At 59.2% G+C, this 23827-nt stretch overlaps 3 protein-coding genes across 8 annotated transcripts; 2 read left to right on the forward strand and 1 right to left on the reverse strand.

Moving 5' to 3' along the window:
- The first annotated feature begins 4567 nt into the window (after positions 1-4567).
- Positions 4568-8763, forward strand: KREMEN2 (kringle containing transmembrane protein 2). 2 transcript variants are annotated; one of them, XM_065920270.1, is made up of 9 exons: positions 4568-4661; positions 4843-5017; positions 5974-6065; positions 6164-6288; positions 6490-6643; positions 7402-7734; positions 7803-7928; positions 8015-8093; positions 8348-8763. In XM_065920270.1, exons 1-9 carry the CDS (start codon positions 4568-4570, stop codon positions 8556-8558), a joined length of 1389 nt encoding a protein of 462 aa, XP_065776342.1. In that variant the 3' UTR covers positions 8559-8763. The 2 variants fall into 2 exon arrangements, with proteins under 2 accessions (XP_065776342.1, XP_065776343.1); XM_065920271.1 differs by having other exon boundaries at positions 6607-6643.
- A 1339-nt stretch (positions 8764-10102) lies between these two features.
- On the forward strand, positions 10103-16334 carry PAQR4 (progestin and adipoQ receptor family member 4). 4 transcript variants are annotated; one of them, XM_065924140.1, is made up of 3 exons: positions 10103-10586; positions 11897-12118; positions 12289-16334. In XM_065924140.1, exons 1-3 carry the CDS (start codon positions 10421-10423, stop codon positions 12720-12722), a joined length of 822 nt encoding a protein of 273 aa, XP_065780212.1. In that variant the 5' UTR covers positions 10103-10420; the 3' UTR covers positions 12723-16334. The 4 variants fall into 4 exon arrangements, with proteins under 4 accessions (XP_065780212.1, XP_065780215.1, XP_065780213.1 ...); XM_065924141.1 differs by lacking the exon at positions 10103-10586 and adding an exon at positions 10611-11304; XM_065924142.1 differs by lacking the exon at positions 10103-10586 and adding an exon at positions 10612-11252.
- Positions 13686-23555, reverse strand: PKMYT1 (protein kinase, membrane associated tyrosine/threonine 1). Of its 2 annotated transcripts, none has more exons than XM_065924138.1 (8): positions 23381-23555; positions 17448-17946; positions 16092-16585; positions 15336-15442; positions 15031-15203; positions 14790-14947; positions 13901-13999; positions 13686-13821 (listed from the first exon to the last, which is right to left on the reverse strand). In XM_065924138.1, the coding sequence occupies exons 2-8, from the start codon at positions 17796-17798 to the stop codon at positions 13710-13712; spliced, it is 1494 nt and encodes a 497-aa protein (XP_065780210.1). In that variant the 5' UTR covers positions 17799-17946; positions 23381-23555; the 3' UTR covers positions 13686-13709. The 2 variants fall into 2 exon arrangements, with proteins under 2 accessions (XP_065780210.1, XP_065780211.1); XM_065924139.1 differs by lacking the exon at positions 23381-23555 and adding an exon at positions 18364-18537.
- Between the last annotated feature and the right edge of the window lie 272 nt (positions 23556-23827).

Genomic DNA, 23827 nt, shown 5'->3' on the forward strand with positions numbered 1-23827 from the left:
CAGAGCTCGCTTTCCTGCACTGACTGCCCCTCCTTGATCCTGGCAGACCTGAAAGCAACCCCCAGGTTTTCCACACCTCCCCCCCAACCTCCTTCAAGGGCCCCTCGGCCCTGGGCCAACCCATCCACAAGGTGGTTGGCTCTGGGGACTGGACCTCAGCCCTCTCTGCCCAGCCACTTTCAGGGTTCACGGTTTGTCAGCGTACAGCTCCAGCCCCCACTCCCTTCTGCAACCAAGCCTGTGTGTCCCGCTGCCTCCAGGACTTTGGCCCCAGGTCTCCCATGGTCACCAGCCAAGCAGAGAGCAAAGAGGACTGTCCTCCGCTCCTCTGATGGCTCCACCACAGTAGAAACCCATGGCCATCCTTGACACAGTCCCTCTTATCCCCATGTTTCCCCAGTGGTCAGGCTCTTTCCAGTAACAGCCTTATTGAGATATAATCCACATAACATCCAGCTCACCCACTCAAGTGTGTGGCCCAATGTCTGTTAGTATATTCACAGGGTAGGGTGTCCATCACCTCTAACTCCAGAACATTATATCATCCCCAAAAGAAACCCCAGATCCAGCGGTCAACACTGTCTCTGCCAGTTTCCTTGTGTCTTCAGGTTGATGGGGTTCCTTCCTCCGGTGCTGGGAGAATTTGGGGAATCCAAGTGTTTAAGTCTGCCCAAGCTGCCGTAATTATGCCATAGACTGGACTGGGAGGGGAGGATCTTGAAGACCAGACATTTATTTCTCACAGTGCTGGAGGCTGAAAGTGTGAGATCAGAGAGTGGACAAGTGAACTCAAACTCATGTCCATTGAGTCAGTGATGCCATTCAACCATCTCATCCTCTGTTGCCCCCTTCTTCTCTTGCCCTCAATCTTTCCCAGCATCAGGGTCTTTTCCAACAAGTTGGCTCTTTGCATCACGTGGTCAAAGTATTGGAGCTTCAGCATCAGTCCTTTCGGGAAATATTCAGGGTTGATTTGCAATCCCATCACACAATACCTGTCCCAGGATGTCTGTATCAGGTATGACTACCTGGTTCAAGGACCAGAAGCAAGAGGTACCCAAGGAAGTCTCTGAAGGCTGGGACAGCTGCCAGCCTCAGGCCGCAACCGCACCACAGCTCTACAGAGGGCAGTCTCTCATGACTGCCCGGCCACCGGCCCCCTCAGGGCTCTGGAGGCCCGAGAATGGGTCTTCAGCCGCTCCCAACAAAAAAAGACTCTGGCTGCTGGACAGGCTGCTCCTGGAAACCGTGGGACACTGGACCTCAACTGAGAGAGTGATTAGTCCAAGTAGGAGATGGTGGTGACCCAGATGAGGGAGATGGCAGCAAGGATGGCAAAAGGACAGGGACAAGAGATGTTATGAGTTGAAGTGTGTCCTCCCGAAATTCACATGTAGAAATCCTAAGCCCTAGAATCTCCATGAGTGAAAGTGCTAGTCACACAGTTGTGTCCAACTCTTTGCGACCCCATGGACTGTAGCCCACCAGGCTCCTCTGTCCATGGAACTCTCCAGGTAAGAATACTGGAGTGGGTAGCCATTCTCTTCTCCAGGGGATCTTCCCAACCCAGGGATCAAACCTGGGTTTCCTGCATTGTGTGTAGATTCTTTACCATCTGAGCCACCAGGGAAGCCATGGAACCTTAGAATGTGACTTTATTTGGAAACAGATTGCTCCAGATGTGATTGGTCTAGACAGAGTCAAACTAGGGTGGTCCCTAGTCCAGTATGGCTGCTGTCCTTATTAAAAGGGGAAATTTGGACACAGGTGCTCACACAGAGAGACACATGTGAAGATGAAGGCAGAGATCGGGGTGATGGGTGGCTTTTACAAGCCAAGGAATGCCAAGACAGCCAACAAGTCACCAGAAGCTCAATGAGAAACACAGAACATTCTCCCTGTCCGCTCTCAGTAGGAAGCAGCCCTGGAGACAAGAACTGGGTGAGGGTGAGAGGATGTATATTAAGTTGCGCCAGCTGCTATAACAAGCAAGGCCCGGATCTCAGTGGCTGAATACATAGATGTTTATGTCTTCACTCACGCAGAGCCCCATGCTGATACTTCTGGTTGGCAGACTCCTTGTATAAGGTCACTCGGGAATCCAGCTCCATCCCCCCCTGCCCTGGGCCCTAAGTATCCTCTCCATTCAGTTGGTGAATGAAGGAGTTAGAAATTGAGGCTGCTTGTAGGCCAGATCTGGCAGGGCTTTACATCCGTGCAGTCCAAACTTTAAGATCCGGGGAGCTTAATGCAGGTTCTGATGAAGGAGATTAGGGGTGGAGCATGAGAATCTACACTTCTGAATTCTGCATTTCTCCCCAGCGATAACAATGCTATTGATCCCGGCTATTACTTTGAGTATTGAGAGTAAGAGACGTCACTCCCCCTCTCATGCCTCATGGCCAGAACTCATTCCTGTAGCGTTGACCATCATCCTGTAGCGTTGACTCCACATGTGGAATCCCTGTGGTCTTTTGTCCTCCACCTCGCCCTTCTCATATGACCCTTGAGAGTGAGGCTCTCCCTGCAACCCCGTTGCCCCAGCAGTGGCCCAGGCCAGAGCCTAGGACAACACCACGGAGCCAAGGCGGCCCCCAAGCTCATAAGCAAAAGAGAGAAGGGGGCCCAGGTCGATGGGTGTTACTGCTCCCTCCTTAGCTGGGTTCACCTGTTCAGTGAGACCCCCGTCCAGGGCTCAGCAGGGCCAGGCAACTGGGAGGTGAAAGGGATCCCCCAGGAGGCAACCAGGGCGCTGGCCTCCAGTCTCAGCCAGCCAGCTTCTTAGAATGCTCGCCACCCCAGCATGACACATGCACCTCCCCCCCCCCGCCGCACCAGCATGTGTGTGAACGTGCCTAAGTCGCTTCAGTCATGACTCTGACCCCGGGGAACTGTAACCTGCCAGGCTCCTCTGTCCATGGGATTCTCCAGGCAAGAATACTGGAGTGGGTTGCCCTGCCTTCCTCCAGGGGAATCTTCCTGACCCTGGGATCAGACCCAGCAATCAGACCCACCTCTCTTCTGTCCCCCACGTTGGCAGGCAGGTTCTTTACCACTAGTACCACTTGGGAAGCCCCCCAGCCTGAGGCACTGACTTCCAAGAAGAGGTCTTCAGGGGTCCCACCACCACCACCAGCACTCTGGGTTTCCTAGAATCTTCTCTGCTGCCCCCAGTCTTCCAGGAGAGACAGGGGGTGTGGATACTGACAGGACCTACAGATAGGTCCTTCCAAGCTGGGCAACCCCTCTGGTGAGGGGTTGGGAGGCTGGACTGAGGGGCAAGACATCTGGGCGACTGGAGCTCTGGGCCCCCCATCTCCTCCCCCTCCCCTCCCTCTCCGCCGTGCTCTCCCACGCACCTGCGCTGGCCTCCCCCCAAGCCCTGGGGGCAGCCGGCGGGCGCTGCTGGGAGATCAGAGGACTCGGAGGAGTTGGGCCCAGGGGGAGGGGGCGGGGAATTTCCCCCCACGCCTGCCTGGGCCTGCTCCCCTCCCCCTCCCCCGCCAGGGGGGGGGACCACTGGGGGAATTCCATTGCGCTGCGAGCCCGGGCCGGGGGTCCTGGGGAGAGGAGGAGGAGGCGAGGAGGGGACAGGCTGGGACCAGGGGCGCAGCTGCCTTCCTCCCCAGACACCAGCTGCCCCTGCCTGTCCCGGGCTGAGCGTCCACCCTTCCAGCCTGTCGGGCGGGTGAGGGGGCCGGGAGTGACGCTTCCCGAGGCCGGAGGCGTCGGGACCCGGGAAGGGAGAGGCGTGAAGATCCAAAGGCGGTGCGCGTGTGAGCGTCTCACCATGAATGGTGACTGAGTGGGAGAGCGCGCGCACTTCATTCAAGGCTGGCTGTGAGCGGGGGACGCTGGCGAGTCCCGGGACATGTGGCCTCGGGAGACGGTCCTGTATCTCCCCCGTTAGGGTCCTTCTGTCCACCAGCCCGATCAATCCTCCTGCACACGCTCCCACCCGAATCTTCACCGACCCGGGGAGGGGGAAGGGCGGGGAGGCGCACGCCAGGCCTCGGAGGGTCCGGGAGATGGGGGACGGGCGTGGGAGGCGTCTGGACCTGCTGCCTCGGCTCCAGTCTCGGGCGGGGCTTCCCGGCCTCGGGGGGTGGGGTGCGGAGGGAGGGACCCAGGGGGGAGGGACGCGCGGGGGGACGCGCGGGGGGCAGGAGCCGGCGCGTTAGAGACCTGGGCGAGGGAGACTTAGAGAGCTAGGCGCAGCGGGAGGGAACGGGTGTGGAAGCCGAGACAGGACCCCAAGCCCGGAGAAGCAGAGCCCGGAAACGTCCCTGGCCTGAGATCGCCCCCCGCGCCGGGGTAAATTCCCAGTTGGGTCGGGGCAGAGAGACGCCTTCAAGGCCAGAAACTTTAGGAGGCAGATACCCCTGGGCGATACTCCCCCGCCTTCCCATCCTCTCGCCCCAGACCCAGAGCGGGCCCCAGAGCGGGACGAGTACGGACTGTCAGAGGACAACGCCCCCCTCCGCAGACGCCTGGGAGACCCTGGAGCGACCCGGGGGGCGCCGAGGGCCTTGCGCGGGCCAGAGCGACCTCTCCTCGGTTGGGGGCAATGGGGACACGGCCCCCCAAGGGCCTGCTCCTCCTCCTCTTGCTCCGGCTGCTGCCGCCACGCGGGGCATCGGCGGGGAGCCTGCAGAGCCCAGGTGAGTCCCGGCGCGGAGAGTGGACCGAGGGCTGCACTCCCAACTCGGCCTGCGCGCCTAGAACCCGACTGCCCGGCTCACGAAGGGCCAGAGCAGGTGGAGGCGGCAGTCGAACAGCCCTCGGAGGGTGGGGAGAAGGTCTGGGCGAGGGTCAGCCTCAGGCCCCGCCGTCCGCGCGCAGGCCTGTCCGAGTGCTTCCAGGTGAACGGCGCCGACTACCGCGGCCACCAGAACCGCACCGGCCCGCGCGGAGCCGGCCGCCCGTGCCTCTACTGGGACCAGACGCAGCAGCACAGTTACAGCAGCGCCAGCGACCCCCAGGGCCGCTGGGGGCTGGGCGCGCACAACTTCTGCCGGTGAGGGCGGGGCTTGCGCGGGGCGGGGCCGGTGCAGGGTTGAGGGCGTTGTCCTGGGGCCCGGCCGCGGCGTGGGCGGAGCGGAGGTCTCCGCTGGGCGGGCCCAGGAGCCATCCGGAGGGCCTGGTTGTTCATTCGCTGTCATGTCTGACTCTTTGCGACCCCATGGGCTGCATCACACCAGTCTTCCCTGTCCCTCGCTATCTCCCCGAGTTTGCTCAAATTCACGTCCACTGAGTCGATGATACCATCCAACCATCTCATCTTCTGTCGCCCTTTTCTGCTCTCAATCTTTCCCAGCATCAAGATCTTTTCCAATGAATCGGCTTAAGAACCTAAGGGCGGGGCCTAAGCGATGAGTGGAAACCTTTTCTGACCTGGGTCAGGCTTTAGGAGTCCAACTTTTTGCAGAGCCTCAGGTCAGACCTGGGCACCAAGGCGCCCATGAGGATGGGGCCTAGTCAGAGGGCAAGCTCTAGAGTGAGGGCCGGGTTCTTAGCGTTCAGCTCCTTTGAGAGACGTCTCCAAGCGGTGACCGAGGAATTGGGGGTTCAGAGCCATAGCTGTGGTCTGAAGCGGCGGGGACTGAGCTAAGTGGGAGGGCACTTCCCTGCTGAACCACAAAGCTTAGGGCTCATCACGTCTGCTTTAAAGCAGGGTTCCAAAACAAGGGACAGTGGCTGAGGCCCAGGGCTGAGTGGGGGGTGAACACAAATGGCCTCGAAGTCCTCATACATGAAGTCATGTCTGAGCAACAGCTGAAGACCTAAAATCAGCCCCCCAGGGCCCCTTTAATGACTTCCCACCATGCACTGGGAAGTCAACATCCATTCTGGTGGGCAAACCAGGATTTACTCTAACACACACAGTGGCCATTTTGCGAATAATAAGGTCAGGGCCTGAAATTCATGATTCTTGGGACGACAATATCCCAACCATTTCTCCTGGGCCTGCAGTAACCCAGATGGTGACGTGCAACCATGGTGCTACGTGGCCGAGACAGAGGAGGGCATTTACTGGCGCTACTGCGATATCCCCACGTGTCACAGTGAGCGGGCCGGGCTGGACGATGGGGATGGTCGGGCTGCCCGGGGGGAGTTCGCTTTTGCAGGCCCCACACTGAGCCTGACCCTGCTGCCCCCTCAGTGCCTGGGTACCTGGGCTGCTTCATGGACTCTGGGGCACCTCCAGCCCTCAGCGGGCCCAGCGGCACCTCGACAAAGCTCACAGTCCAGGTGTGCCTTCGCTTCTGCCGCATGAAGGGCTACCAGGTACTGCCCACCTGCCCAGACCAGTGACCCCTGACCTTGACCTCAGAACCCAAATTAACATCCAACTCTGAGGCCAAACCTTGACGCTGATTTCCGAACCTCCAGCCCTGATTCCCACTTCCAACCCCGATCCCTGGCTCCCACCACTCCACCCCCCACCCCCAGCCCCTGTCTGGGGGGTCACCCAGTCTGTGCTCCCAGGTGGCGGGCGTGGAGGCCGGCTACGCCTGTTTCTGTGGCTCTGAAAGTGACCTGGCCCGAGGACGCCCAGCTCCTGCCACCGACTGTGACCAGATCTGCTTCGGCCACCCAGGCCAGCTGTGTGGTGGTGATGGGCGCCTGGGCATCTATGAAGGTGAGGAGTGGGCAGGGATGAGGGGCCTGGGTGAGGGGAAGAGTGACAGGGGGAGGTATCTGGGAAGGGAAGGCATGGGTTGAGGACAGGGCCTGATTAAGAGATTAGGTTGAGGACTGGACCGAAGAGGGGACTGGGTTGAACCTGGGGGTCAGGGGTCTGGGGCTCAGGCGGGACTAGATGAAGGAACTGTTTGAGGACAAGCCTAGAGGAGGGGACTAATGACTTGATTAGGAGGGGTTGGACTAGAGGAAGGATGGAGAAGGAAATGGCAACCCACTCCAGTACTCTTGCCTGGAAAATCCCTTGGACAGAGGAGCCTGGTAAGTTGGTTTGAGATCAAGACTAGTTGTTGTTGTTAGTCACTCAGTCGTGTCCGACTCTTTGTGACCCCATGGACTGTGGCCTGTCAGGTTCCTCTGTCCATGAGATTCTCCAAGCAAGAATACTGGAGTGAATTGCCGTTTCCTTCTCCAGGAGACCTTCCCAAACTAGTGATCGAACCCTGGTCTCCTGCATTGCAGGCAGATTCTTTACCATCTGGGCCACCAAGGAAGACTAGAGGAGGGGACTAATGGTTTGATTAGAACAGGTTGGACGGGGCTGGAGGACGGAACTAACTGGGCTGAACTTGGGATGGAAGAGGGTCCGGTGATCCGGGCCCAGCGGGGAAGGTGCGGGGCTTCTACATAGAGCCCCGCCTCCGTGAAGGAGGAGCCCGCGGGCCTCCGGGTTCTGACCGCCGGTCCCGCCCACAGTGTCCGTGGGCTCCTGCCAGGGGAACTGGACCGCACCCCAGGGTGTCATTTACTCCCCGGACTTCCCGGACGAGTACGGGCCGGATCGTAACTGTAGCTGGGTGCTGGCCCCTCCGGGCGCCGCGCTGGAGCTCGCCTTCCGCCTCTTCGAGCTGGCCGACCCGCGTGACCGGCTGGAGCTGCGCGACGCCGCCTCAGGCAGCCTGCTCCGCGCCTTCGACGGCGCCCGGCCGCCGCCGCCGGGTCCTCTGCGCCTGCGCGCCGCCGCGCTGCGGCTCACCTTCCGCAGCGACGCGCGAGGCCACGCTCAGGGCTTCGCGCTCACCTACCGCGGTGAGGCCACTCCCCACCCCGCCTCGGGTCCTCCGTTTAGCTGGCCGGTCTCACACCCGTCTCCGCAGGGCTGCAGGACGCCGACGCCGACCCGGCGCCCCTCGAGGGCTCGACTCAGACCCCCGCAGCGCCCCTCGACGGGGCCAACATGAGCTGCAGCCCAGGGCCTGGCGCTCCAGAGGCCTCGATGGGGGGTGAGACGGGCGTGGGAGGCGGGAGCGAGTTTGGGGGGGTCAAGCCCCTTCCAAGCCCCGTGCTCACCGCTCTCGTGTGCTCGCAGCCCAGGTCTTCTCGACGGTGACGGCCGTCTCGGTGCTGCTCCTGCTGGTGCTGTCGCTGCTGCGCCTGCTGCGCGGACGGTGCGCGCTCTGGGGCGGGGCCTGAGGGCGGAGCCGGCGGGGAGCCTGTCGCCCCGCCCCTGTGTCCCCGGGGCGTGGAGGGCCTTCTGGGACGCTAGAGTACACGATGGGAAAGGGGCTGGACGGAACTCCTGGGTTCTTGAGGGACGAGGCCTTGGGTCCACACAGGGAGTCCCGTGTGGGATCACAGGCGAAGCAAGGTGCTGGAGGTGAGGTTGATTGAAGGGTTCGGCTGACGTTTGCTCCCTCTTTAGGGGCTGCCTGCTGGCTCCGAGTAAAGGGCCCCCAACGTTGAGGCCTTCCCGGGACCCCACAAGAAGCTGGGCTGTTTGGTACCGCCGGCCTCGAGGGGTGGCCCTGCCCTGTCCTCCCGGGGACCCCCAGGTTGAGGGTTTAACCGCGAGTTACCGGCCCTTGAGCGCCTCCAGCCAGAGTTCCCTGCGTTCACTCATCTCTGCTCTCTGACTCGGGGACCCCCAGGGTCCACTGGATCCTCCTGCGACTGGATGGACTCCGCAGACCCTATGCCACCCTCTGTCTGCATTGGCCTTCTGCCCCTTTGAGGGCAGCTCTAGTCATCTCAAGGAGGCCAGACGTTGGACAGGAAGCATCTGTTACTATTATTGAGAACTTGACCTGACCCTCGGGGTCCGGATGGTCAAGGCCAAAGGACAAGAGGAATTCTGCTTCCCTTCCTCTTAGACCTCAGTTCGCGGGTCTTTGAGCCCTGCTTGGGGTAGTTCTGGACTACCGCCCGAAGTGAAATGTAAGAGGTCAACAAAAGTGGTCCTAAGACCAACCACAGACTTTGAATAAAGGATCTGTTTTGGTACTGGGCGCCGGAAATTGTTATGTGCGGGAGGAGCTATGTTAACGAGGTACTGTGCCTAGGCTGGTTGTGTGCAAATTAAGGGCGTTCCACGGGAAGTTTCATGTAACCGCCTGGGACGCAGAAGATGGAGAAACCGAGGAGGCGGAAAGATGAATGGGCGGGATCCTGAAGAAGGGGAGGAGGAGAAGGCGGAAGAAGGGACACCTTCGTGGATTTAATTTAGAATGAACCCTGCGGGGCGGGGGTAGGGGTGGGGGAAATACTGAACTTTCTTCCCTTATTTCCTGCTTTCTCTCCTTCACTGTTTCCTGCCGGTCCTAAGCGGGGTGCAATATGCTTCAACAGTTTCGCCCATCCCTCATGGTTCAGCGAGGAAAGAACCCGCCTGCAATGCAGGAGCCGCAGGCGATGCGGGTTTGATCCCTGGGTGGGGAAGAGCCCTAGAGGAGGAAATGGCCACGCACTCCAGTATTCTTGCCTGAAAAATTCCATGGACAGAGGAGCCTGGCGGGTTACAGTCCAAAGGATCGCAAAGAGTCAAACACGACTGAGCGCGCGCGCACCGCCCCCCCCCCCCCACACGCCCAGAGAATCCTGGCCCAAGGGCAGGTCCTCACTGGAGGGCACCGGGCAAGTCAGTCACACCCTTAAAGGCCCAGCCACCTTGGCGCGCCTTGCTGCACTCCGGGGAAGTCGTGCGAGTGGAGCGATCACCCGTGAAGTTGTGGCGTGCAGGCTCTAGACCTGACCCGTCCGAAAGTCCCGGGCCGGCAGCACCTTGGACAGAGCCCGGGCTGTGGGGACGGGGCAGGGTGGAGGGGCTGTATCCCCAAGGGTGAATGCCCAAAGGGTGGGTCGGCCCTGGGGCTCGCGCGGAAAGCCCGGGCGCGCACTGCAAGGGAACGCGAGGCTCCCGGCTCACTCTGGCAGAGCCACCGGGACTCAGAACGTCGCGTCCCAATCCAACAGGCACCCCATGCAAGTGAGACTGGGACCGAAAAAAATTATGCTTAAGAGGGTGAAGGCCTGAGCGGCCGCTGGAGGAACCTCCCCGCCAGCCGCGCCCATTGGCCCTCGCAGCTGCAACGTCAGGAGCCCGGAGCGCGAAACCCTGGGCGGGATGACGGGGGCGAGCAGCTGGGGCGGAGCCTGGCGTCCCCTCCCGTGTCCGGCCGCGCCCGTCCTCCGGGCCGCCGCCACAAGCTATCCCTACAGAACGCCTGCCCCAGCGGAGCGGGCCGCACTGCGCTCCGGCGCCCCGCGTGTCCCCGGCCTCCGCCCCAGCGTGGGGTCGCCAGGCCCGCGCGTGCGCAGCGCGGGAGGGGCGCGGGCCGGGACCCCCGGGCCAGCGCGTGCGCGGACAGAGCCCTGAGAGGTGGGCGGGCGCGGGGACTAGGCTCCCGGTGCGGCGGGCCCACTGAGGAGACCCGGGCCGGGGGGGTGGGGGGGGTGGGGGTGGCCAGAGGAACGCGGACCGACCGCGCTGGACCGGGCCATGGCGTTCCTGGCCGGGCCGCGCCTGCTGGACTGGGCCAGCTCCCCGCCTCACCTGCAGTTTAACAAGTTCGTGCTCACTGGCTACCGGCCGGCCAGCAGCGGCTCGGGCTGCCTTCGTAGCCTCTTCTACATGCACAACGAGCTGGGCAACATCTACACGCACGGTGAGCCGCGCCCCGCACCCCCCATCCGCGTCAGCCCTGTGCGCGCTGGGGCCGCGGCCCAAAGGCCGAGGAGAGCCCTAGAGCCCAGGTCCTGGGCTGTTCCGGCCCTGGCATGGCCAGGAGCCGCAGTGACAAAGCTGCCATTGTCCCAGACGTCGCTACCCGCTTCTGCTCCCCCGGCGGGGCCCCGGGGGCAGGCGAGGGAAGCTGAGTGGGGGACCCAGTCCGCTTAATCCTTCTGAGCCCTGGGAAGAAGGAGCTTGGTGTCCGGCCGCTTCGTAATCCCTGCGCCCTGGCACCGTCTCCCGCCAGCACCCATCCCGGAGATGGGTGTCGAGGAGGGGCCCAAGAGAGGAAGTCAGGCCCGGAGGCCCTGCGGCCCCTGCCCGAGTCGCGGAGCTCCGCCTTGTGGCGGCCCCTCCTCCGCTGCCCCGCCGAACCGTCCGTGCTGACACAGGCCTGCCCGTCCTTGGCCTGCCCCGGCAGGCTGCAGGCAGGCGGCTGAGAGAGGGGCGCTAGGTGCGCTGGGCCTGACCTTCCTACCTGCTCCCTGGGGTGATTGTGGCCTGGCCAGGCCCCGCTAAGAGTGGGCAGTCAGCGGCCCCAGCCCGCGGGTGCTGAACTTTGACTCCTGTGAAGGCAATGCCAAAGTGCCTGCAAGAAGTGGTAGGAATGGCCCTGAAGGCCTGGGCTGGGAGGCATGGAGCTCCCCAAAAAGGTGCTGGGGTAGGCGACAGCAGGTTCTTTCAGCCTCCTCCCTGGCCTCGCCTCAAGACGACAGAAAGGCCCTCCATTTGTCTGGTCACTTCTGGAGAGAGGGCACAGGGGTTGGGAAGAGCAGGCAGAGCAGCCCTGGCATGTTAGCATCGCCCACATGTCCTGTTCAGAATTCAGCTTGGGGTCATGCCTCCTTCTGACTCCTGCTGAAGTCAGGTTTGGGGGTGGGGGCCCCTGCTTTCCAGGGAACCCGCCACAAGGGTGAGCGCAGCTCTGGGGTCAGGGCCGCCTGGGCTCTGTGCTGCTTCCCTTGCTTCCTTGCTGGGGTCACCTGGGGCGGGGACTCAGTTTCCTCACCGGACAGTGGGGATAAAGGCCTGTCCTTCCCAGAACTACTGTGAGCTCTGCTAAATCAAGTGATCAGGAGCCCAGGGCCTGCCCCTGCCCAGGGCCGGCCAGCAGCTGGCCCACAGCCTTCTCTGGACCTGTGTTGCGCTCACCCCGCCATGCTGTCTCTGGACTGGGGCCTCCCTGGGGACATGCCTTGTCCTCAGTGTGAAGGTGTCTGATGGAAAACTGTCTCCCTCCCCCAGGACTGGCCCTGCTGGGCTTCCTGGTGCTGCTGCCCATGACCATGCCCTGGGGTCAGCTGGGCGAGGATGGCTGGCTGTGGGCCACACACTGTGTGGCCTGCCTGGCACCCCCTGCAGGCTCTGTGCTCTATCACCTCTTCATGTGCCACAAAGGGGGCAGCCCTGTGTACACCCGGCTCCTTGCCCTGGATATGTGTGGGGTCTGCCTCATCAACACTCTCGGTGAGCAGGGCTGGGGGTGGGGGGCGGGGGGCTTGAAGGACGGGAGCTGGGGGTCGGGTCCACTCACGTGAGTCCTGGGTAGAAAGGGCAGGAGTCAGGAAATCTGGAAGCAAGAGGGCAGGTGGACCCACGAACTGACGTGCCCTCTCCCGCCTCTCTCCTCTGCGCAGGGGCCCTGCCCATCATCCACTGCACCCTGGCCTGCCGGCCCTGGCTGCGCCCCGCTGCCCTGCTGGGCTACACCCTGCTATCGGGTGTGGCTGGCTGGCGGGCCCTCACCGCCCCCTCCACCAGTGCCCGGCTCCGCGCCTTTGGCTGGCAGGCCGGCGCCCGCCTCCTGGTGTTCGGGGCCCGGGGAGCGGGGCTGGGCTCCGGGGCTCCAGGCTCCCTGCGCTGCTACTTGCGCATGGACGCGCTGGCACTGCTTGGGGGGCTGGTGAACGTGGCCCGCCTGCCGGAGCGCTGGGTACCCGGCCGCTTCGACTACTGGGGTAACTCACACCAGATCATGCACCTGCTCAGCGTGGGCTCCATCCTCCAGCTGCACGCTGGTGTCGTGCCCGACCTGCTCTGGGCCGCCCGGCACACCTGCCTCCCGGACTGAGCCACCTCCCGCCTGCCATGCCCCCAGGCTTCTAGGGCCAACGGCGCCATGCTTTCCACTGGCCTGCAAGGGGATGGCTCTCTGGACGCTTCGCAAACGGGACTTCTGGCGGGGGCCTCCGTCCATTCATCCCATCTTCCCTGTGGACTAGCTGCTGCTACTCACACCTTGGAGCTCCAGTGGCCCTGCCTGCCTTCTTCCAGGGAGCTTAGTCTTACTGCGTAGGTTGAAAGGCAACCTTCCTTTCTCTGGGCCTCCGATTACCTTCTGTGTGACTTCTGAGATTTGGGCCAAAGGGATAGTTGTGATCCTGCCAGCCCAGAGCCATCGCTCACCCTGGGCCTCCTCGGAAACTCACTTAAGGCTCCTCACAGCTGCCCAGCCTCCTGCCCTTGCTTCATGACCTCTGTCCATCCGCCCCGTAGGCCAGCCCTCCCAGCAGCCTGACGTTCACCCGCCGGTTTTCCCTTCTGTCTGGAGACTGTGGATTGAGGGGTCTGGGCATCAGGACTAGACTCACCCCTGGACCTAGGAGCAGGAGGTCAGCTGCTGCTTTTTCCAGGCAACTGGCAGAGAAACCTAAAGCACTGGCCAGCCCTGGACCCGGCCCTTCTGGGCTGAGGGCCCACCCTCCACCTTGAGTGAGTGCTCTGACAACTGACCTGCCCACCAGCGACACACCTGCTCAGGAACTCTGCCCCACACAGTCGGTGGCTCCTAGTTCATCTGCTGGCCTGGGGCTTGGGGACTTGCAGCAGAGCTCAGCCTGTCCCAGGGGCCTCAGGCCCTAGGCGACGTCAATAAAAGGGTGCAGGAAGCACTGTGTTGCCACACAAGCAAGCTTGGGTGCGCCCCAAGATTCAAATACCTTTTATTAGACACAGCCAAGCAGAAGGGACCACTGGAGTCCACACAGGGACCCCAGCCTCCAGGAGGATGGAAGGGAGGGGCTAAGAGGTTAAAAGCGCTGAGCCTGGGCCTGTGGGCTTAGCTTGGGCCCAGGGAGTCCTCAAACAGGCTGAGGAGGTTCCGAGGTTCAAAGGCAGGGAAGGTGCCCCGAGGGGGCTCTGAGTCAATGTCACTCAGGTCCAGAGCATCCCTGGGGGGCAGGAAGAACAGAGAAATGACTCAGGACCAAGAGCCGCCCCCTCCCACCCCAGGACCCTGGGCCAGCTCACCTCGGCGTGTGCCTGCTCCGAGGGGCAGGGGAGCCACTGCGGGGGGTGGAGGTGCTGCCGACAGCCCTGGCCAGGATGGCCTCTGGAGACAGTGAGGGCCTGCATGGGGGGCAAGATGAGCAGGCTGTGGGGGGAGGGCATCGGGGCAGCAACGCCCACCTGTCCCTGGTGGGATCCGCCTGATGCAGGCAGGGGCCAGTGCCAGACAATGGGTGTGCGGTGGATGTTGAAAGAAGCGCTTTGACAGTTTCCAAAGTCCACCTGACCGCACACAAAGGCCACCTCTGTCCCTTAGAGCATGGAGGCTCTGACTGAGCTGACTCTGAAATGCCCTTGTGGTAAATGAAGCTCATCTGGCAGGCTGTCTGCTATAATGTGCTCCCACGGGTGATGGCATGAACCCTCCTGAGAACTGCCTGCCCCGAGCATGTGGTTTCCTTTGCAGTAGTTTCTTAATTACGGCCTGTCACTTGGCCACCAGGCACCTGGGACTAAGGAATTCCTCCTCCCAGGGAAGGGGCTCGCCAGGCGCTGCGGCTTTTCTCCCCCAGAGGAAAGACGACGCCTTGTCCTCGGGTGCCAGTGGCATCTGCGGGGGTGGGGGCTGCACTGCCCGCCTCTCAGCAGTGCAGTGGGCCCCGCACAGCCCCCCAGAGTGGCAGCATCCTCGGTGGGAGGCTGCCAGTTCTCTGCTCGGTACAGACCCTGCTCCACGCACCGAGTTTAGAAAGAACTGCATTCAATCTAGGCCAGGCCACACCCCCACCAGCCTTGGTTTCCTTCCCTGGGCTTGAAGGGGGCCAGGTTTGTGGGTGCGTTCCCCATTCACCGCGCTGATGGCTGTCCCCCCCACCCTGTCCTCAGCCGCCCTTCCCGAGTCCTCACCCACCCTATGCTGTCGTCGCCCCAGGTGCTGGAGAGGCTGCGGTCCAGGAGAAGGCTGCAGGGCGGCGACCCGGGTGGGGTGGCCGGCGGACCCGGGGGCTGCAGCCAGCTGGCGGGGTGAGCCAGCCCGTGCCAGAGCCAGCAGAGCAGGGAGAGCAGGGCCTGCAGGGACACAGGCTCAGGGGAGGCCGGGCAGGCCCTGGGCAGGGAGCGGAGCCAGGCGGCCCGTCACCCTCCCCGCTTACCTGCCACAGGGCCCAGCCTCGACTGAGGGCCTCGGCGGCCATGAACCACAGGACGCTCCAGGGCCGTGGCTGCCTGAGCACGGGCAGGGCCAGCAGGGCCTCGGCGGTGGCCCGCAGGTTGGGGTCAGGCTCCAGCATCGTGATGAGAACGGAACGCAGCTCAGAGGACAGGCCTGTCCCCGGGCAGGGCCATGTCAGATATGGGGCCTTGTGCCTCCCAGCCCCTTGCCACCACAGCTGCCCCGACCCCCAGAGCCTGTCCTCCCAGCGGCAGACAGCCCCCCAGCCCTTGCCCCCCGACTCACCAGCGGTGAACTCAGGGGGCAGGTAGCCCTGACGCAGCCGCTGCCAGCCCTCCCCACCGCGGGGCAGTTCCATGTTGCAAGCCACCTCCAGGATGGTGAGGCCCAGGCTGGGGGACAGGGACAGAAGGGGGCAGGGAGGGCTGTGAGACGCACAACCCAGCGACCTGGGCTGACCCCACGGAGAGGGCTGCTGGCCTCCACTGTGAGCCAGGGCCCTGGGGGAGGAGGGGCTGATGACGGGAACCACTTCGTGGAGCGTGGACCCCCAGGCCAGCATGGCCCACACACCACCGTGGTGAGTCCCTCCAGCAGCCCCCGCCCTCACGGGACTGGCACTCTGGTTGCTAACAGTGATTTAACAGTGAGGCTCTCTTCCTCCTGTTGATGTGACCAGATGCTACTGTCAGAGGCAGGGCAGGGGTGACTGGCGTGGACCTTGGAACCTAGCGCTTGGTCCAGGCCCAGCTTCACCGCCTGCTAATTGTGGACTTGGGGAAGTCTCTCCATCTGCTGTCTGTTCCCCTGTAAATGGAGTAATACGGTTTCTCCCAGGGAGGTGTGGTGAGGAGGCCAGTGAATCACGTAAGGTGGCTCCGAAGGCTTCTCTGCTTAGACAGCCTAGCCCTCCAGACCCTCTCGCCCCTGAGGCAGGGTCTTCCGGCCTGGGACCAAGTCTTCCTGACTCTGGGCTGGGCTGGTGTCCCTCTGCTGACCACGCCCCACCCACCAGGAAGCCCCCCTCCCCCCAGCCCTCACCTGAACACGTCTGCCGCTGTCCCGTAAGAGCCCTGGAGCAACTCGGGGGCCATGTAGCGGGGGTCTCCCTCCTGGGCCTCGCTAGCTCCCGATGCGCCCAGCTCAACCAGCAGCCCGAAGTCACCCAGCTTGCAGCGGCCCCGGGGCCCCAGGAAGATGTTGGCAGGCTTGACATCTAGGTGGACCAGGCCCTGGCCGTGCAGGTGGGCCAGGGCCAGCAGGGTGTCCCGCAGATAGCCCCAGACCTGAGCCTCGGGCAGGCCGGCGCCCCAGGCCTCGCAGTGCTGCTGCAGACTGGGCCCACACAGCTCCGTCTGTAGGTACAGGATGCCACCCTCCTCCCAGGCTTGTTCCAACCGCACACAGCGCGGGTGCTGCCCCACCTTCTCGTGGCCGCCCACCTCGGCCAGCTTGCGGGTCCGGTCCTTGGGGCCCCGGAACGGCGACATGGAGCGCTTCACTGCGTAGAGCCGGCCATCTTCCTTGGAGCGCACCTGGAAGGGAGGGGGCACAACCACCCGGGACCAGCCCGAGGTTCAGTTCAGATCTCACGTGTGCAGGAGGTGTCGCATGCCAGCCACTTTAGAGGGACCCCTGTGTGTGCAAGAGCAAAGCTGGACAAACCTCTACCCCACGAGCCAGTTTGCTGGAGACCCAGCGATGGAAGAGACGGGGCAGACCTCTAAGTACTGGCCCAGGAGGATGTGTTAGATAAAGAAGCTGCCTAGAGAATAGCAAGGCGGTGTGGTCTGCATGCAGCCTATGAAATGGCTTCGTCTCTATGTGGTCAACTCCAGAGAAAAATCTAGAAAGAAGACCCCCACCTGACAATCATCTTGGTTTCCTCCAGAATGGAGAGTTGACCTAGGGGCTTCTGTTTGTACTTTTTAACAAATTTGTCTTCGTGTAGTACTTGTGTAAGGAAAACTACATTTTAAAGGAAATATACATGACTGGAAAATATATTTTAAGGAACAAAAGGTGGCATGGAGGAGTTGCCTGAATACTTGAGGCTGGAGGGAGATGGCAGGGGGCGGGGCGGTGGTTCTGGCTCAGGGGCCAGGTGGAGCTGCCAAGACCCCCAGACGGCAGGCTCCGGGAAGGAGGAGATGGCAGGCGGGAGCCACTGCAAGGCGTGCCAAGCTCTGGACAAGGGGAGAGTGTGTACTGAGGGGCCTCAGAGGGGCCTGTGTAGGGGGGTATGAAAAAGCAGCCAAGTCCAGCACTGAGGGGAGCCTACCAGCCTGTGAGGGGTGCTGTCAGGGGAGAGGTGGGAAGCAGGCTCCCTGGATACCATCCCACCCTGGATGGGGGGGAGGGACCCCAGACAGACCTACAGAGCTGTTACCAACTCACCTTGAAGACTTCCCCATAAGAGCCATGGCCCAGGCGGCCAAGCCTGTGGAAACTCTGCTGGAAGAATGACTCCGGTCGACTTGGATCATACCCGGGGCTCTGCAGGGGCTCGGAGGCCTGGTCCCGGAACGACACCCGCCGGGCGTGGGGCTGATGCCAGCCTGGGGTCCGAGGAGGGAAGAGGCGGCTGACAGGGATGCTGCCCTTGGCAGGGGGCCGGGGCGGGAGGCTCCGACTGAGCCCCCTGGGCCTCTTGAGGGAGAAGCCAGGCTCTGCATGGCGGAAGTAGGCTGGGACTGGGACAGGAGTGCCACCCAGGGGTGGCGGGGTGCCCTCGGCGGGCATGAGCATGTCCAGTACAGGCAACCTGGGAGCAGAGTACAGAGTGTCACTCAAATGGCGCTTGGTCCTGTGGCCCCAAAGAGGCTGCAGAAGACAGCTGCATCAACACCACACACACGCTCTGCTTTAGGCATGGAGGCCGCGGCACCTTGAGCACCTGCAGGAAAAGGTATACAAATGAATGCGCTGCCACGTCCCCCAGGGTAGAAAAACACAAACTGAAAATGAAAACCACAGCGTCCTGTCTCAGAGGCTCCCACAGTTCGACAGAGGTTAACCAAGGCAGGTTCTGAAGCCAGACCACCTGCGTGCACAGCCCTGCCTGGTTTAGCCTTAAAATATCCAACCTTTGGGAATTCCCTGGCAGTCCTGTGGTTGGGACTTGGCACTTTCACCGCCCTGGCCCAGGGTCCAATCCCTGGTCAGGGAACTAACATCTCCCAAGCCACATGTACTGTGCTGTGCTTAGTCACTCAGTTGTGTCCGACCCCTTGCCATCGTATGGACTGTAGCCCGCCAGGCTCCTGGGGCATGGCCAAAAACATAAAAAAAAAAAAAGAAAATTAAAACTTACCAAAAAAGTCCAATCTCTTCCGAGACTGTAAGTTAGAAATATTAACACAGGCCCACTACCCCTTATCTCCGATTCCGAAGGAAAAAAGAAAGTCTGAATTCCAAATGTCTTTCTTCCTTACTTTTTCGTAGTTGAGCTGCTAAAACTCAGTTAGTGGGGTTTCTTTCCAGCTCCATGTGGCAGAGACTAAGCTTCCACTGAGTGTAGCAGAGAAACTGGGGCTCCCTTCTTTCACCAGCCACTCATGGGGCAGAAGCTCTAACTGAGCTGCAGGAAGCTGCAATACAGGAGCCCAGTAGTTCAAGTCCCAGCTCTTTCCTCAGGAGAAGATGCCACACTAGCAAAGGCCAGCCAAGAAGGTCGGGGGCTACTGCCTCCACTCTCAGGCAGCGGTGATATTTAGAGACAGGCTGCATTGTCCGTGCCCCCAGCTCAGAGATTCTGCCCAGGGGAGAGGCAGGTCAGGAAACAGAGAGCTCCAAAGTGCTCTGTGCAAAAAACTGACCTGACTAGTAAGAGAGTATGAGAAGTTCAAGCCTAAAGGTACTCTCAAAATCAATGGAGGATTTGCCAATAAGCAATTAGCAAGAGGCTGGTACTTCCATTACTGCTATTGGCTGAACCACAGGCCAGCTAGTGTACCAGAGAGAACTGGGGAAAGACAAAGCTAAGATGAGGCTTCCTGGGGTCAGAACAAACCTTAAGTCTGGAACTCCAAAGATACCCCTTTAAAGTCCAAATTTGATTGGATCAGTCTGTGGAGCAATTGATGCTCCAGGGCATTGTCAAAAACAATAGAGCAATCAGCCAGTAACTGTTAGGGCCTGACAGCTGGCTATGATCAGGGAAGAGACAAACAGAGCACCCCTAAAACCACTAGTGTCCCAGGGCGACTGTGCACAGACCCAAGGCCAGGGCCTCTGAGGAGCAAAGTCAAAGGCTTCACATTGCAGAGGAAAGAGACATCACTGTTGTGGTCCAGCTGGTCACTAAACGAACAAGCAAATAATCCCAAGCCCCGAGGTGCAGAGTGAGGAACCAATCTAAAATGTCCAGTTTTCAACAACAAATTACAAAGTATGTAAACACATAGGAGAGTGTGACCCATACACAGGAAAAAAACACAGCAGATGTCATTAACAGATAGACTTCACAGTTGTTCAGTGGTGTCTGACTCTGCGAGCCCCTGGACTGCAGCACACCAGGTCTCTGTCCTTCACTATCTCCCAGAGCCTGCTCAAACTGATGTCATCCAACCATCTCTTCCTCTGTTATCCCCTTCTACTCTTGCCCTCAATCTTTCCCAGCATCAGGGTCTTCTCTAATGAGTCAGCTCTTCGCATCAGGTGGCCAAAGTATTGGAGTTTCAGCTTCGGCATCAGTCCTTCCCATGAATATTCAGGGTTGATTTCCTTTAGGGTTGACTAGTTTGATCTCCTTGCAGTCCAAGGGACTCTCAAGAGTCTTCTCCAGCACCACAGTTCATAAGCATCAATTCTTCGGCACTCAGTTTTACGGTCCAACTCTCACATCCATACAGGACTACCAGAAAAAGCGTAACTTTGACTATATGGACCTTTGTTGGCAAAGTAATGTCTCTGCTTTTTAATATGCAGTCTAGGTTGGTCATAGCTTTTCTGCCAAGGAGCGTCTTTTAATTTCATGGCTGCAGTCACCATCTGCAGTGATTTTGGAGCCCAAGAAAATAAAGTCTGTCACTGTTTCCATTGTTTCCCCATCTATTTGCCATGAAGTGATGAGACTGGATGCCATCTTAGTTTTTTGAATGTTGAGTTTTAAGTTAGCTTTTTCACTCTCCTCTTTCTCATCAAGATGCTCTTTAGTTCCTCTTCACTTTCTGCCATCAGGGTGGTATCATCTGCATATCTGAGGTTATCGATATTTCTCCCAGCAATCTTGATTCCAGTTTGTGCTTCATCCAGCCCAACATTTCACATAATGTACTCTGCATATAAATTAAATAAGCAGGGTGACAATATATAGCCTTAAGGTATTTCTTTCCTTTTGAACTAGTCCGTTGTTCCATGCTGGATTCTAACTGTTGTTTCTTGACCTCCGTACAGGTTCCTCAGAAGTCAGTGAGGTGGTCTGGTATTCCCATCTCTTTAAGAATTTTCCAGTTTGTTGTTATCCATGCTTTAGAATAATCAATGAAGCAAGCCACTATGAATAATGTGCAGAGAACTAAAGGAAGCCACACTTGAAGTAAACACGATGACAACATCTCAACTAAGTAGAGAATATCAATAATGAGATAGAAATTATAAAAGAAGCAAATGCAGTATTGGAAAAGTACAATGTAACTGAAATGAAAAAAATCACCTAAGGGGTTTGAAAGTAGATTTGAACTGGCAGAAGAAATAATTAGTGAACTTGAAGATTGATAGAAATTATGCAATCTGAAGACCAGATGAAGAATAGGGAAACAAGCTGCAGCAAAATATAGGATAGCATTAAGTGAAGAAAAGCTATGACAAACCTAGATAGCATATTAAAAAGCAGAGACATCACTTTGTCAACAAAGGTCCATATAGTCAAAGCTATGGTTTTTCCAGTAGTCATGTTCGGATGTGAGAGTTAGACCATAAAGAAGGCTAAGTGCTGAAGAACTGATGCTTTTGAACTGTGGTACTGGAGAAGATTCTTGAGAGTCCCGTGGACTACAAGAAGATCAAACCAGTCAATCCTAAAGGAAATCAACACTGAATATTCATTGGAAGGACTGGTGCTGAAGCTGAAGCTCCAATACTTTGGCCACCTCATGAGAAGAACCGACTTACTGGAAAAGACCCTGATGCTGGTAAAGATCAAGGGCAGGAGGAGAAGGGGGCGGCAGAGGATGAGATGGTTGGATAGCATCACCAACTCAATGGACATCAGTTCGATGTGAAGACAGTGAAGAACAGGGAAGCCTGATGTGCTGCAGTTCTTGGGGTCTCAAAGAGTCAGAAACAACTTGGTGACTGAACAACAAAGTGAACCAACATATGCATGATGGGTACACCAGAGAAGAGAAGGAGCTAGAAAAATATGGATTAAAACTTCCCAAATGTGATTGTAAAAGTAATAACCAAGAAGCTCAATGAACTTCAAGTAGGATAAATGCAGATATGCACACACAGTATCAAAAGTGCTGAAAACCAAACATGAGGGGAAAATCTTGGGAGTAGAAAGAGGAAAATGACTCATTACTGAAAACACCCCACCCCCTTCATGTAAGAATGGACATGAAGATCAATGGAATAGAATTGAGAGTTCAGAAATAAACCCTCACACTTAGAGTTGATTGATTTTGACAAGGGTGCCAAAAGAATTCAGTAAGAAAGAAATAATTTTTTCAATAAATGGTGCTGGGACAACTGGGCGTCTACAAGCAATACTCATTTAGAAGAAAAATCTGACCCAGCCTATTTTTCCTTCTAAGTGTAAATATTCGTATAGAAATACTAATGCATTTGATTATGAGATGATGCCCCAGATGAATGAATGAGTGGTGTTACATATGTTGGTTGGTTGGTTGGTTTAGTTGCTAAGTTGTGTCCAACTCTTGCAACCCCATGGACTGTAGCCCGCCAGGATCCTATGGCCATGGAATTCTCCAGGCAAGAATACTGGAGTGGGTTGATATTTCCTTCTCCAGGGACTCTTCCCGACCCTGGGATTGAACCTGGGTCTCCTGCATTGCAGGTAAAATTTTTTACCAACTGAGCTATGATGGAAGCCCGTTACATATGTTACATGCACCCTATTAGCTTTCTAAAATTGGAGACATTTTAGAATTTAGACACTTAGTCCAGGAAACACACCTGGACTCAGGGGCTTGTGGACCTGTAATGCTGGCTTCATGGAAGGCTTAGTCTAGCATCTGGCACACAGATCCCTCAGTATGTGTTATATAATGATCTGAGTAGTAACTGAAAGAATACACAAAAGACAGTGGTCCCATGGGTATAAATGACTTTTCAGTTGGAGCAGAGAGGGCTATTGTGTGGCTATAATGTTATAATTGAAAGAAAAAAGGAAAAAAAAAAGAAGAGTCTAATCTTGAGAGGAGCCACAGTGTATCAAAAGAGTGCATACTCAACACAGGGGGGTGAGTCGCTAACTGAAACTGGAGGGAGCGGTCATCTGAGGGTGTGCTCCAGTGCCTGGGTAAGTGAGGGGTGAGGGGAGGGACCCCGCGAGGGCCTGCATGGAGCACTCACCCTGCAGCCTGTGGGGACGCTCCTTCTGCCTCTATCCATCTCAGGAATCCTATCCCAGAGCTTCTCAAAGTGAGGGACCAGGGTGTCAGAAACCCATAGTGTGCTCGTTCAAAGTACAGCCTCCAGGCCCTAAACCAATTCTCACACCATCCCAGAGTACTTAAACATTCTGGCATGGCCAAACAGCTTTGGGGGTGGGGTGGGGTGGGGTGGGGGAGGGAGGAGAGGCTGGGGCTCCCGGAGAATCCAGGGCGGCCCCAAGCAGAGGCCAGGCCGGGATGACCTTTCAGGGGCCTCACCCTCTCACTAGGTTGAATGCCATCTGCTGACCACGGTCTACCACACTAGACTGTGAGTTCCTCCAGGGCAGGACCGAAGCTGATTCACCTCCGTGGGCGTGGGGAAACCCTGGCGAACAGAGTGGAGCAGACCTGCTGTCACGGGGGAGGGGCTTTTCCTGGGGAGGACGAGTAATGGAGTAGTCGTCGCCGGGGTAAGGGGCTCCCAGAAAGGGGATAGGGAGGCCCCGCGAAGGAGGGAGGAGCTTCTAGAGGGGAAGTGGGCGGAGCCGCCCGCGGCAGAGGGGGCCCAGGGAGGGCTGAGCAGTGGGGTAGGGTTGGCCCAGGGAGGGCTGGGGCTGTCGGAGGGGTGAGGAGCGAGGCGGGAAGGGGTTGGGGGTGAGGCAGATCCAAGGAAGGCCAGTCAGGGGGTGCTAAGAGTTGTTCGCGAGGCGGCAGAAGGGAGGAGAGGGCGGTCCCTTCCGGTCCCTTCAGGGCTGGGCGTGGGCTCACCTGAGGCGGGTGGGCGGGGCGCAGCTCAGCAAAGTCCCAGATTCCGGGTCGGCGGAAGGCGCGGGAGCCCTCGGGGCGGTCAGGCGGGCAGGGGTCTTCGGCCCACCGCTCCCCACACCCGGGTAGGGGGGACTCTCGAGGGGGAACGGCCCGTGAACGCGCGCGGACCCAGCTCGCGCCAAAAATTCCAAACCGGCCTCGAGGCCCCGCCCAGGAACGCCTCTTACCCCCACCGCCTCCCCGATGCGGCCTATCAGAGGCACCCAGCCTGCTGAGGCTCCGCCCCAACGTCCCTGCGTGCGCGTCGTCGACGCCGCGCCACCAGCCCAGCGCTCTCATTGCGCAGGCGCGAAGTCTCCTCAGCTCCGACCCGGGGCGGAGGTTGGCTACGGGGTGCGGCTTGGAGGCTGAGGCGCCACGCGGGGTCTGAGGCAGCTTTTGGGTCTC

The sequence above is a fragment of the Muntiacus reevesi genome, chromosome 2 (assembly GCF_963930625.1).
Source record: "Muntiacus reevesi chromosome 2, mMunRee1.1, whole genome shotgun sequence".
In the NCBI taxonomy this organism is placed as follows: Eukaryota; Metazoa; Chordata; class Mammalia; order Artiodactyla; family Cervidae; genus Muntiacus; species Muntiacus reevesi.

Coding starts and splice junctions, on each gene's coding strand:
- PAQR4 (XM_065924140.1), top strand. CDS start 10,421: ATGGCGTTCCTGGCCGGGCCGCGCCTGCTGGACTGGGCCAGCTCCCCG. Junction 10,587..11,896: donor GGGCAACATCTACACGCACG/GTGAGCCGCGCC, acceptor TCCCTCCCCCAG/GACTGGCCCTGCTGGGCTTC. Junction 12,119..12,288: donor CTGCCTCATCAACACTCTCG/GTGAGCAGGGCT, acceptor TCCTCTGCGCAG/GGGCCCTGCCCATCATCCAC.
- PKMYT1 (XM_065924138.1), bottom strand. CDS start 17,798: ATGCTCATGCCCGCCGAGGGCACCCCGCCACCCCTGGGTGGCACTCCT. Junction 16,586..17,447: donor CTTATGGGGAAGTCTTCAAG/GTGAGTTGGTAA, acceptor CCTCCCTTCCAG/GTGCGCTCCAAGGAAGATGG. Junction 14,000..14,789: donor TGGGGCGACGACAGCATAGG/GTGGGTGAGGAC, acceptor CCCCCCATGCAG/GCCCTCACTGTCTCCAGAGG.
- KREMEN2 (XM_065920270.1), top strand. CDS start 4,568: ATGGGGACACGGCCCCCCAAGGGCCTGCTCCTCCTCCTCTTGCTCCGG. Junction 7,735..7,802: donor CTTCGCGCTCACCTACCGCG/GTGAGGCCACTC, acceptor CCGTCTCCGCAG/GGCTGCAGGACGCCGACGCC. Junction 8,094..8,347: donor CTGCGCCTGCTGCGCGGACG/GTGCGCGCTCTG, acceptor CTCCCTCTTTAG/GGGCTGCCTGCTGGCTCCGA.